The 14,339-nt window shown below is 40.2% G+C and overlaps 1 protein-coding gene across 1 annotated transcript; it reads left to right on the forward strand.

Annotated features, from left to right (window-relative positions):
- Positions 1-277: 277 nt before the first annotated feature.
- On the forward strand, positions 278-2,256 carry LOC102408131 (importin subunit alpha-1-like). Its single transcript, XM_044936727.1, is given in 2 exon segments — positions 278-582; positions 585-2,256. Coding segments are annotated over 2 exon segments (1,587 nt in total). The 5' UTR covers positions 278-416; the 3' UTR covers positions 2,006-2,256.
- The last annotated feature ends 12,083 nt before the right edge of the window (positions 2,257-14,339 follow it).

The raw sequence follows: 14,339 nt of genomic DNA on the forward strand, positions 1-14,339 counted from the left end.
CCCAACACTATCTGTTGAAGAGACAATCCTTCCTCCATTATATATCCTTGGCATCCTTCTCAATGAGTTGTTCTCCATGTAAGTCTGGGGTTATTTCTTCACTCTTCTGTTCCACTCATCTATATTTCTGTCTTTATGACAGTATCATACTTTTTTTAAATTGTACCTTCATAATGAATTTTGAAATCAAGAAGTGTGATGCCTTCAGAGCTTTCTTCTTCTTTCTAGGATTGGCTTGGCTATTTATGTTCCTTTGTTGCTCCATATGAATTGTAAAATTGTTTTTTCTATTTCTCTAAAAATTTCTTTGGGTGGTGGACGTTTAGAGGCAGCAGACCCCGCAGCTTGTACACCGCACACCACCTCCAGTGGACACTTGAGCCAGCTGGGTAGCTTTCTCCCTTTGTCTCATAATCATGTCCACCAATGAGAATGCTAATTCACCGGTTCCCTGCCTTAACAGATTCAAAAACAAGGGGAAAGACAGTACAGAAATGAGGTGGCACCGAATAGAATTTAATGTGGGGCTAAGGAAAGCTAAGAAGGATGACCAGACGCTGAAAAGCAGAAATGTCAGCCCTTTTTTGATGATGCTACTTCTCCACTGCAGGAAAACCGCAACAACCAGGGCACTGTAAATTGGTCTGTTGATGATATTGTCAAAGGCATAAATAGCAACAATTTGGAAAGCCAGCTCCAAGCTACTCAAGCTGCTAGGAAACTGCTTTCTAGGGAAAAACAACCCCCTATTGACAACATAATCTGGGCTGGCTTGATTCCAAAATTTGTGTCCTTCTTGGGAAGAACTGATTGTAGTCCCATTCAGTTCGAATCTACTTGGGCCCTCACTAACATAGCTTCTGGGACATCAGAACAGACCAAGGCTGTGGTAGATGGAGGTTCTATCCCAGCATTCATTTCTCTGTTGGCATCTCCCCATGCTTACATCAGTGAACAAGCTGTATGGGTTCTAGGAAACATTGCAGGTGATGGTTCAGTTTTCTGAGACTTGGTTATCAAGTATGGTGCAGTTGATCTGCTATTGGCACTTCTGGCTGTCCCTGATATGTCATCTCTAGCATGTGGTTACTTACGCAATCTTACCTGGACACTTTCAAATCTTTGTCGCAATAAGAATCCTGCACCCCTCTTAGAGGCTATTGAGCAGATTCTTCCTGCTTTAGTTCGTCTCCTGCATCACGATGATCCAGAAGTATTAGCTGATACCTGCTGGGCTATTTCCTACCTTACTGGTGGTCCAAATGAATGGACTGAAATGGTTGTGAAAACTGGGGTTGTACCCCAACTTGTGAAGCTTTTAGGAGCTACTGAATTGCCAATTATGACTCCTGCGCTCAGAGCCACAGGAAATATTGTCACTGGGACACATGAACAAACACAGGTTGTAATAGATGCAGGAGCACTTGCTGTGTTTCCCAGCCTGCTGACAAACTCCAAAACTAATATTAAGAAGGAAGCTACGTGGACAATGTCAAACATCACAGCTGGCTGCCAGGACCAGATACAACAAGTTGTGAATCATGGATTAGTCCCATTCCTTGTTGACCTTCTCTCAAAGACAGACTTTAAGACACAAAAGGAAGCCACATGGGCTGTGAATAACTATATAAGTGGTGGAACTGTTGAGCAGATCGTGTACCTAGTTCATTGTGGCATAATAGAGCTGTTGATGAACCTCCTAACTGCAAAAGAAACCAAAATTGTTCTGGTTATTTTGGATGCCATTTCAAATATCTTTTGGGCTGCTGAGAAACTAGGTGAAACTGAGAAACTTAGTATAATGATTGAAGAATGTAGAGGTTTAGACAAAATTGAAGCTCTACAAAACCATGAAAATGAGTCTGTGTACAAAGCTTCATTAAACTTGATCGAGAAGTATTTCTTTGTAGAGGAAGAGGAAGATCAAAATGTTGTGCCAGAAACTACCTCTGAAGGCTATACATTCCAAGTGCAGGATGGCTCTGCTGGGACCTTCAACTTTTAGATGTACATCTGAGTCTTAGAGTTGTTCGTTGTGTACTATGTTTTGTATAAGTTTGTCTTACTGTTTCTCTACTAAGAACTCTTTTTAAATGTGGTTTGTTATTGTAGCACTTATTACAACAAAACTATACTTGAACAGTTCCAAACTGTACATACTGTATGAAGCTTCTCCTCTCAATGGGTTTCTTATTTCTATGTGGAATTTCATATCTTGCAATGTCCTGTAAATAAAGATTAAATTCAACCCTTTTCAATAAATAAATTAATTAATTAAAATGTCTTTGGATTTTTGATATTGCTTCAAGTGTGCAGATTTCTTTGGGGAGAAACATTTTAACAATATTAACTTGCAATCCATGAACACAATTCATCTTTCCATTTGCTTGAGTCCTATTTAATCACCTTCAGCAATATTTTGTTGTTTTCAGTATACGAGTCTTTCACCTCTTTGATTACATTTATTTCTAAAAATTTTTGTCTTAGTGGTACTATGACACAAAATGATTATTTTCCTAATTTCCTTTTCAGATAGTTTTTCACTAATGTATATAAATGCAAATGACTTTTGTGTGTTGCTTTTGTACCCTGTGCTTGTGTGCATGCTCAGTTGGTTCAGTCATGTCTGACTCTTTGTGATCCTATGGACTATAGCCCACCAGGCTCCTCTATCTATTGGATTATCCAGGCAAAAACACTGGAATGGGTTGCCACGCCCTCCTTCAGGGCATCTTCCTGACCCAAGGATTGAACCCACATCTCCTACATTGCAGGCAGATTCTTTACCAAAAAATCACCGGGGAAGCCCCTTTGCATTCTGTAACTTTAGTTAACTCATTTTTAGTTCTAATAGTTTTTTTTTTTAATGATGTTTTTGGGGTTATATATATATATATATATATATATATATATATATATATATAAGATCATGCCATTTTGCAAAAAGGGTTAGTTTTTTTTCTTACTTTCCAATTTGGATAACTTGTATTTCTTTTTTGCCTAATTACTGCGGCTAAGACTTCTAATACTGTGTTAAATGGAAGTAGTGAGAGGTGAGCATCCTTATCTTAATCTTGCTTTTAAAGGAAAAACGTTCAGCTTTTTACCATTGTGTATGATGTTATCTGTAGGGTTTTCATATGTATTCTTTATTATGTAGAGGTATCTTCCATTTGCTCCTAATTTGCTGGAAGTTTTTAACATGAAACTGTTGAATTTTGACAACTGCTTTTTCTCCATCTATTGATACGGTCTTGTGGTGTTATCCTCTATTCTCTGGATGTTGGTGTATTATTTGAGTTTATTACATTGAACCACCATGGTTTATTAATGGTTTATTAATATGAACCATTCATATTCCAGGGATAAATCCCACTTGGTCATGGTATATGAACCTTTTGGTTTGCAGACATCATAGCTCCCACTCTTGTCCAGTATAGAACATGCGGACAAAAAAAACAAACTCTCTGCTTCCCCCCTGGGGAGGGAAAGAGTCAAGCCGTATGTACAATGCTCCCAACTTCTCCAGAGTACTTACCTCTGTCCTGCCAGTCTCAGCTGGGTCCACCACAGTCAAGCAGCCTGGGGAAGAATGGATATGGAAGCTTGGGCTGGCAGACACCATACGTCACTCTGCTGGCTCACCACAAATTGACATGACAAAACCACAACTGCCACCTTCTCCTTGGGGAGTCATAGGGTTGATAGAGAATCCCAGAATCTGGCTGGGTTGATTTGTAGGCGTTGTCTCCTGTACAAGTCAGTGTGAAGACCAGGAGAGGTGTCTACTTTGTCCAATGCAAAGATATGAACATGCAGAGAGAGACAATAAAAATGAAAACTCAATCAAAGATGTTCCAAGCAAAGGAACAAGATCAGTCTACAAAAATCAACCCAAATGAAAGGAAGTGATACGATTTACCTGACAGAAAATTCAAAATAGATGTCATTAAAATGCTCACTGAGGTCAAGAGAATTGTAAGTGAGAATTGCAACAAAGAGATAGAAAATATTTTTTAAAAGCCAAATACAAATTAAGGAGCTAAGGACTGTAATAATTAGGTGAAAAAAAATCATTATAGGGGTTCAACAACAAACTAGATCAAAGAAAGAAAGGATCAGTAAACTTCAAGACAATTCATTAGAAATAATCCAATCAGAGTAACAAGAATAAAAAAGAAAAAAGTAAAGGGACTTATGGAAAACCATCAAGACATCCAATATAAACAGTATGGAAGTTCCAAAAGGAGAAGAGAGAAAGGACCAGAAAGCTTATTCAAAGAAATAATGAGTGAAAAAAGCCCCATATCTTGAGAAGGAAACAGATATCCAGATGTAAAAGTAGCCAAATCATCAAATAAGATGAATCCCCTAAAATCCAAAACGAGACACTTTATTATCAAGTTGTCAAAAGTCAAAACAAAGAGAAAGGGGCAGTCCTAAGATGCCAGAGGAATAGGATGGGGAGACCACTTTCTCCCCCACAAATTCATCAAAAGAACATTTGAATGTTGAGCAAATTCCACAAAACAACTTCTGATTGCTGGCAGAGGACATTGGGCACCCAGAAAGGCAGCCCATTGTCTTTGAAAGGAGGTAAGACAAAATTTAAAAGATAAAAAGAGAGACAAAAGAGGTAGGGATGGACATCCATCCCGGGAAGGGAGTCTTAATAAAGAGAAGTTTCCAAACACCAGGAAACACTCTCACTGGTGGGTCTGTGGTGAGTCTTGGAATCTCAAAGGGCAACACAACTGGGAGGAAAAATAAATAAATAAATAATTCAGTTCAGTTCAGTCGCTCAGTCGTGTCTGACTCTTTGCGACCCCATGAATCGCAGCACGCCCAGCCTCCCTGTCCATCACCAACTCCCGGGGTTCACTCAGACTCACGTCCATCGAGTCAGTGATGCCATCCAGCCATCTCATCCTCTGTCATCCCCTTCTCCTCCTGCCCCCAATCCCTCCCAGCATCAGAGTCTTTTCCAATGAGTCAACTCTTCACATGAGGTGGCCAAAGTACTGGAGTTTCAGCTTTAGCATCATCCCTTCCAAAGAACACCAGGGCTGATGTCCTTTAGAATGGACTGGTTGGATCTCCTTGCAGTCCAAGGGACTCTCAAGAGTCTTCTCCAATACCACAGTTCAAAGGCATCAATTCTTCAGCCCTCAGCCTTCTTCACAGTCCAACTCTCACATCCATACATGACCACAGGAAAAACCATAGCCTTGACTAGACGGACCTTTGTTGGCAAAGTAGTCTCTGCTTTTGACTATGCTATCTCGGTTGGTCATAACTTTCCTTCCAAGGAGTAAGCGTCTTTTAATTTCATGGCTGCAGTCACCATCTGCAGTGATTTTGGAGCCCCAGAAAATAAAGTCTGACACTGTTTCCACTGTTTCCCCATCTATTTCCCATGAAGTGATGGGACTGGATGCCATGATCTTCGTTTTCTGAATGCTGAGCTTTAAGCCAACGTTTTCACTCTCCACTTTCACTTTCATCAAGAGGCTTTTTAGTTCCTCTTCACTTTCTGCCATAAGGGTGGTGTCATCTGCGTATCTGACGTTATTGATGTTTCTCCCGGCAATCTTGATTCCAGCTTGTATTTCTTCCAGTCCAGCGTTTCTCATGATGTACTCTGCATAGAAGTTAAATAAGCAGGGTGACAATATACAGCCTTGACGTACTCCTTTTCCTATTTGGAACCAGTCTGTTGTTCCATGTCCAGTTCTAAGTGTTGCTTCCTGACCTGTGTACAGATTTCTCAAGAGGCAGGTCAGGTGGTCTGATTTTCCCATCTCTTTCAGAATTTCCCACAGTTTATTGTGATCCACACAGTCAAAGGCTTTGGCATAGTCAATAAAGCAGAAATAGGTGTTTTTCTGGAACTCTCTTGCTTTTTCCATGATCCAGCGGATGTTGGCAATTTGATCTCTGGTTCCTCTGCCTTTTCTAAAACCAGCTTGAACATCTGGAAGTTCATGGTTCACGTATTGCTGAAGCCTGGCTTGGAGCATTTTGAGCATTACTTTACTAGCATGTGAGATGAGTGCAATTGTGCGGTAGTTTGAGCATTAAAACCCACACATTACGTGCCTAATGGCAACTCCCAGTGGAGAAGCAGCCCAGACGCTCACATCCACCACTTGCAAGCGGGGGCTAGACAGGGAGGGGCGGGCTGCATTGCTTAGGGTAAGGATCGGGCCTAAATGCCCTGAGGGCAATTTGAGGGAACTAACTTGAGATAGCAACCCAGACTGTGCGATAACCAGAGAGAGAGAGAGAGAGAGAGAGAAAAAAAAAAGAGAGAGAGAGAGAAAGAGAGAGAACAATCCCGAGAAAAGCCCTAAGACACTGCCAGGCCCACTTACAGAACAAAGGACTCAGCAGAGCTAGCCAGCTGCAGACCGGCCCCTTCCCCCACCGGAGACAGGCAGGCGAGGGCAGACAGAACCAGAAGGCAACAATTGTGGCCCCAAAGAGGTATCCTTTACCAAACTGCAAGCAGGCTTCATTGCAAACCAAGACTTTTTGGAATTCTGGACGGTTGACATCCGCTGTGAGGGTCACAGCCAGAGATCAGCACCCCAGAAGAGACACATGGCACACCTGAGAAGGTGAACCAGTTGTACACCCGGAAAACCAAGTTGCTGGGATGGGGGAAGCGATAAGACGCATCCCCCACCTGAGGTGACTGCGCTCACCAAACACCTGGTCATCTGAGCTGCTCAGACTTGGGAAGGGACTAAAACGCAGGCCCAATCGAGACTATGCCTTTGTGGAGTACCCGACAACCTGAACCTGAGTGGCTTAGACCTGAGAAGTGCACGCAACCCAGGGCCCACCTCAGACAGTTCCTGGCAGAGCAACCTAGAGCCTGAGAAGTGTAGACCTTGAAAGCACACACGCCATGAGCAAGCAGGGGCAAACCCAGTATGGCTGAAACACTGCGAGCACTCCCCACACGTGCCAGTGATACTTGTTTGCAGTGTTCCTCCTTCCTCACAGCACGACTGAACAAGTGAGCCTAAAAAAGTGACCACCATCGCCCCCTTGTGTCAGGGCGGAAATTAGACATTGAAGAGACCAGCAAACAGAAGCTAAAATAAAGAGGGAACCACGTTGGAAGTGACAGGTGCAACAGGTTAAAACCCTGCAGTTAGCACCAACTACATAGAAGAGGCCTAGAGATCTTGAGAAGTATAAGCCGGATCCAAGAATTATCTGAAAATGAACTGAACCCACACTGTCCCCAACAGCTCCAGAGAAAGTCCTAAATATATTTTTACTATTATAATTTTTAAATTAAAAAAATTTTTTTTTATTTTAAGTCCTCTCAGTTCAGTTAAGTTCAGTCACTCATTCGTGTCCGACTCCTGCGACCCCATGAATCACAGCACGCCAGGCCTCCCTGTCCATCACCAACTCCCAGAGTTCACTCAAACTCATGTCCATCGAGTCGGCAATGCCATCCAGCCATCTCATCCTCTGTCGTCCCCTTCTCTTCCTGCCCCCAATCCCTCCCAGCATCAGAGTCTTTTCCAGAGTCAACACTTCGCATGAGATGGCCAAAGTACTGGAGTTTCAGCTTTAGCATCATTCCTTCCAAAGAAATCCCAGGGCTGATCTCCTTCAGAATGGACTGGTTGGATCTCCTTGCAGTCCAAGGGACTCTCAAGAGTCTTCTCCAACATCACAGTTCAAAAGCATCAATTCTTTGGTGCTCAGCTTTCTTCACAGTCCAACTCTCACATCCATTAATTTTCATTTTTATAACCTACTATTACCTTCCCCCCAAAACCCTATTTTTAAAGCAAACTTCATATATATATATTATAATTTTTGTGACTTTGTTTTGTTTTTTTAATATTGTATTTTTGAGACTCTAATCTGTACTCTTGGAGAAGGCAATGGCAACTCACTCCAGTACTCTTGCCTGGAGAATTCCAGGGATGGCGGAGCCTGGTGGGCTGCTGTCTATGGAGTTGCACAGAGTTGGACGTGACTGTAGTGACTTAGCAGCAGGAGCAACCTCTACTCTAGATTTTTAATCTTTGCTTTTTGGTATTTGTTATCAATTTTGTACCTTTAAGAACCAAGTCTTCAGTATCCATTTTTATTTGAGAGTGGGATTACTGGCTTGATTGTTCTTCCCCCTTTGGACGCTCCCTTTTCTCCACTAGGTCGCCTCTATCTCCTCCCTCCCACTTCTCTTCTCTACCCAACTCTGTGAATCTCTTTGTGTGTTCCAGGCTGTGGAGAACACTTAGGGAACTGATTACTGACTGGATTTGTCTCTCTCCTTTTGATTCCCCCGTTTCTCCTCCTGGCCACCTCTGTCTCCTTCCTCCCTCTTCTCTTCTCTGTGTAACTCTGTGAACATCTCTGAGGGATCCAGACTATGGAGAGCACATAAGAAGTGAATACTGGCTAGCTGGCTCTCTCCCTGTTTGATTCCCCTTCTTCTCCTGGTCACCTCTATCTCCCTCCTCCCTCTTCTCTTCTCCATGTAACACTGTGAACCTCTCCGGGTGTCCCTCACTGTGGAGAAACTTTTCATCATTAACCGAGATATTTTATCATCAGTGCTGTATAGATGGAGAAGTCTTGAGGCTACTGTAAGAATAAGACTGAAAACCAGAGGCAGGAGGCTTAAGTCCAAAACCTGAGAACACCAGATAACTCCTGACTTCAGGGAACATTAATTGATAAGAGCTCATCAAAAGCCTCTATATCTACACTGAAACCAAGCACCATCCAAGAGCCAACAAGTTCCAGAGCAAGGTATACCATGCAAATTCTCCATCAGCACAGGAACATAGCCCTGAGATTCAATATACAGGCTGCCCAAATTCACACCAAACCCGTAGACATCTCAAAACTCCCTACTGGACACTTCATTGCACTCCGGAGAGAAGTCCAGCTCCACCCACCAGAACACCGACACAAGCTTCCCTAACCAGGAAACCTTCAAGACCCACCCATCCAAACCCACCCACAGTGAGGAACTTCCACAATAAAAAGGAACCACAAACTGACAGAATACAGAAAGGCCACCCCCAAACACAGCAATATAAACAAGATGAAAAGGCAGAGAAATACTCAGCAGCTAAATGAACAGGACAAATGCCCACCAAACCAAACAAATGAGGAAGAGTTAGGGAATCTACCTGATAAAGAATTCAGAATAATGATAGTGAAAATGGTCAAAAATCTTGAAAACACAATGGTGTTACATATAAATATCCTGGAGACAAGGATCGAGAAGATGCACAAAAGGCTGAACAAGGACCTAGAAGAAATAAAAAAGAGTCAATATCTAATGAATAATGCAATAAATGAGTTCAAAAACACTCAGGAGGGAACCAACAGTAGAATAACAGAGGCAGAAGATAGGATAAGTGAGGTAGAAGATAGAATGGTAGAAACAAATGAAGCAGAGAGGAAAAAAGAAAAAAGAATTAAAAGACATTAGGATAACCTCAGAGACCTCTAGGACAATGTTAATCGCCCCAACATTCGAATCATAGGAATCCCAGAAGAAGAAGACAAAAAGAAAGACCATGAGAAAATACTTGAGGAGATAGTAGTTGAAAACTTCCTTAAAATGTGGAAGGAAATGTCACCCAAGTCCAAGAAACCCAAAGAGTCCCAATCAGGATAAACACAAGGTGAAACACCCCAAGACACATATTAATCAAATTAACAAAGATCAAACACAAAGAACAAATATTAAAAGCAGCAAGGGAAAAATAACAAATAATACACAAGGGTACTCCCATAAGGGTAACAGCTGATCTTTCAATAGCAACTCTTCAGGCCAGAAGGGAATGGCAGGATATACTTAAAGTGATGAAAGAGAAAAACCTACAATCCAGATTGCTGTACCCAGCAAGGATCTCATTCAAATATGAAGGAGACATTAAAAGCTTTACAGACAAGCAAAAGCTGAGAGAATTCAGCACCACCAAACCAGCTCTCGAACAAATGCTAAAGGATCTACTCTAGACAGGAAACACAAAAAGGGTGTATAAACTGGAACCCAAAACAATAAAGTAAATGGCAACAGGATCATACTTATAAATTTCATCTTAAATGTAAATGGGTTGAATGTCCTAGCCAAAAGACGAAGACTGGGTGAATGGATACAAAAACAAGACCCCTATATATGTTGTCTACAGGAGACCCACCTCAAAACACGGGACACATACAGACTGAAAGTGAAGGGCTGGAAAAGACATTTCACGCAAATGGAGACCAAAAGAAAGCAAGAGTAGCAATACTCATGTCAGATAATATAGACTTTGAAATAAAGGCTGTGAAAAGAGACAAAGAAGGACACTACATAATGATCAAAGGATAAATCCAAGAAGAAAATATAACAATTTTAAATATATATGCACCCAACATAGGAGCACCACAATATGTAAGGCAAATGCTAACATGTATTAAAGGGGAAATTAACAGTAACACAGTAATAGTGGGAGACTTTAATACCCCACTCACACCTATGGATAGATCAACCAAACAGAAAATTAGCAAGGAGACACACACTTTAAATGATACAATGGACCAGTTAGACCTAATTGATATTTATAGGACATTTCACCCCAGAACAATGAATTTCTCCTTTTTCTCAAGTGCACACAGAACCTTCTCCAGGATAGATCACATCCTGGGCCATAAATCTAGACTTGGTAAATTCAAAAAACCTGAAATCATTCCAAGCATCTTTTCTGACCACAAGGCAATAAGATTAGATGTCAATTACAGGAGAAAAACTATTAAAAATGCCAACATATGGAGGCTGAAAAACACGCTGCTGAATAACCAACAAATCACAGAAGAAATAAAAAAAAGAAATCAAAATATACATAGAAACGAATGAAAATGAAAACACAACAACCTCAAACCTATGGCACACTGTAAAAGCAGTGCTAAGGGGAAGGTTCATAGCAATACAGACTTACCTCAAGAAACAAGAAAAAAAGTCAAATAAATAACCTAACTCTACACCTAAAGCAACTAGAAAAGGAAGAAATGAAGAACCCCAGGGTTAGTAGAAGGAAAGAAATCTTAAAAATTAGGGCAGAAATAAAAGCAAAAGAAACAGAAGAGACCATAGGAAAAATCAATAAAGCTAAAAGCTGGTTCTTTGAGAAGATAAATAAAATTGACCAACCATTAGCCAGACTCATCAAGAAACAAAGGGAGAAGAATCAAATCAAGAGAATTAGAAATGAAAATGGAGAGATCACAACAAACAACACAGAAATACAAAGGATCATAAGAGACTACTATCAGCAATTATATGTCAATAAAATGGACAACTTGGAAGAAACGGACAAATTCTTAGAAAAGTACAAGTTTCCAAAACTGAACCAGGAAGAAACAGAAAATCATAACAGACCCATCACAAGCACGGAAATTGAATGAGTAATCAGAAATCTTCCAACAAACAAAAGCCCAGGACCAGACGGCTTCACAGCTGAATTCTACCAAAAATTTAGAGAAGAGCTAACACCTATCCTACTCAAACTCTTTCAGAAAATTGCAGAGGAAGGTAAACTTCCAAACTCATTCTATGTGGTCACCATCACCCTAATACCCAAAACAGACAAAGATGACACAAAGAAAGAAAACTACAGGCCAATATCACTGATGAACATAGATGCCAAAATCCTTAACAAAATTCTAGCAAACAGAGTCCAAAAACACATTAAAAAGATCATACATCTTTATCCCAAGGATGCAGGATTCTTCAATATCTGCAAATCAATCAACCTAATACACCAGATGAACACATTGAAAGATAAAAACCATATGATTATCTCAATAGATGCAGAGAAAGCCTTTGACAAAATTCAACACTTATTTATGATAAAAACCCTCCAGAAAGCAGGAAAATAAGGAACACACCTCAACATAATAGAAGCTATATATGAGAAACTAAGAGGAAACATTATCCTCAATGGTGAAAAATTGAAAGCATTTCCCCTAAAGTCAGGAACAAGACAAGGGTGCACACTCTCACCACTACTATTCAACATAGTTTTGGAAGTTTTGGCCACAGCAATCAGAGCAGAAAAAGAAATAAAAGGAATCCAGATTGGAAAAGAAGAATAAAACTTTCACTGTTTGCAGATGACATGATCCTCTACATAGAAAACCTTAAAGATGCCACCAGAAAAATACTAGAGCTAATCAATGAATATAGTAAAGTTGCAGGATATAAAATCAACACACAGAAATCCCTTGCATTCCTATACACTAACAATGAGAAAACAGAAAGAGAAATTAATGAAACAATTTCATTCTCCATTGCAATGAAAAGAAGAAAATATTTAGGAATATATCTACCTAAAGGAAACAAAAGACCTATATATAGAAAACTATAAAACACTGATTAAAGAAATCAAAGAGGACACAAATAGATGGAGAAATATACCATGTTCATGGATTGGAAGAATCAACATAGTGAAAATGAGAATACTACCCAAAGCAAACTATAGATTCTATGCAATCCCTATCAAGCTACAGATGGTATTTTTCAGAGAACTAGAACAAATAATTTCACAATTTTTATGGACATACAAAAAACCTCGAATAGCCCAGGCAATCTTGAGAAAGAAGAATGGAACTAGAGGAATGAACCTGCCTGACTTCAGGCTCTACTACAAAGCAGTAGTCATCAAGACAGTATGTTACTGGCACAAAGACAGAAATATAGATCAATGGAACAAAATAGAAAGCCCAGAGATAAATCCATGCACCTATGGACACCTTATCTTCAACAAAGGAGGCAAGAATATACAATGGAGAAAAGACAATCTCTTTAACAAGTGGTGCTGGGAAAACTGGTCAACCACTTGTAAACGAATGAAACCAGAACACTTTCTAACACCATTCACAAAAATAAACTCAAAATGGATTAAAGATCTAAATGTAAGACCAGAAACTATAAAACTCCTAGAGGAAAACATAGGCAAACACTCTCCAACCTAAATCACAGCAGGATCCTCTATGACCCACCTCCCAGTATATTGGAAATAAAAGCAAAAATAAACAAATTGGACCTAATTAAACTTAAAAGCTTTTGCATAACGAAGGGAACTATAAGCCAGGTGAAAAGACAGCCTTCAGAATGGGAGAAAATAATAGCAAATGAAGCAACTGACAAAGAATTAATCTCAAAAATATACAAGCAACTCCTGCAGCTCAATTCCAGGAAAATAAATGACCCAATAAAAAAAATGGGCCAAAGACTTAAACAGACATTTCTCCAAAGAAGACATACAGATGGCTAACAAACACATGAAAAGATGCTCAACATCACTCATTATCAGAGAAATGCAAATCAAAACCACAATGAGGTACCATTTCATGCCAGTCAGAATGGCTGCTAGAGGATGTGGAGAAAAGGGAACCTCTTACACTGTTGCTGGGAATGCAAAGTAGTACAGCCACTGTGTAGAACAGTGTGGAGATTCCTTCAAAAACTGGAAATAGAACTGCCATATGATCCAGCAATCCCACTGCTGGGCATACACACTGAGGAAACCAGAATTGAAAGAGACATGTGTACCCCAATGTTCATCACAGCACTGTTTATAACAGCCAGGATATGGAAGCAACCTAGATGTCCATCGGCAGACAAATGGATAAGAAAGCCGTGGTACATATACACAATGGAATATTACTCAGGTATTAAAAAGAATGCATTTGAATCAGTTCTAATGAGGTGGATGAAACTGGAGCCTATTATACAGAGTGAAGCAAGCCAGAAAGAAAAACACCAATACAGTATACTAACGCATACATATGGAATTTAGAAAGATGGTAATGATAACCCTATATGAGAGACAGCAAAAGAGTCACAGATGTATAGAACAATCTTTTGAACTCTGTGGGAGAGGGTGAGTGTGGGATGATTTGGGAGAATGGCATTGAAATATATATATATATATATATATATATATATAATCATATGTGAAACGGATCGCCAGTCCAGGTTCAATGCATGAGACAGGGTGTTTGGGGCTGGTGCACTGGGATGACCCAGAAGGATAGGATGGGGAGGAAGGTGGAGAGGGGGTTCAGCATGGGGAACACATGTACAGTCGTGGCAGATTCATGTCAATGTATGGCAAAACCACTACAATATTGTAAAGTAATTAGCCTCCAATTAAAATAAATAAATTTATATTTAAAAAAAAGAAAAAAAAAGAGAGTTTTTTGGAAGTATCAAGAGCTAAGTCACTGGCAACATACAGTGGAATCTCCATGAAACAATCAGTGGATTTTTTCAGCAGAAACCAGGAAGACAAGAATGGAGT

This window comes from Bubalus bubalis, chromosome X, assembly GCF_019923935.1.
Source record: "Bubalus bubalis isolate 160015118507 breed Murrah chromosome X, NDDB_SH_1, whole genome shotgun sequence".
Taxonomy (NCBI): domain Eukaryota; kingdom Metazoa; phylum Chordata; class Mammalia; order Artiodactyla; family Bovidae; genus Bubalus; species Bubalus bubalis.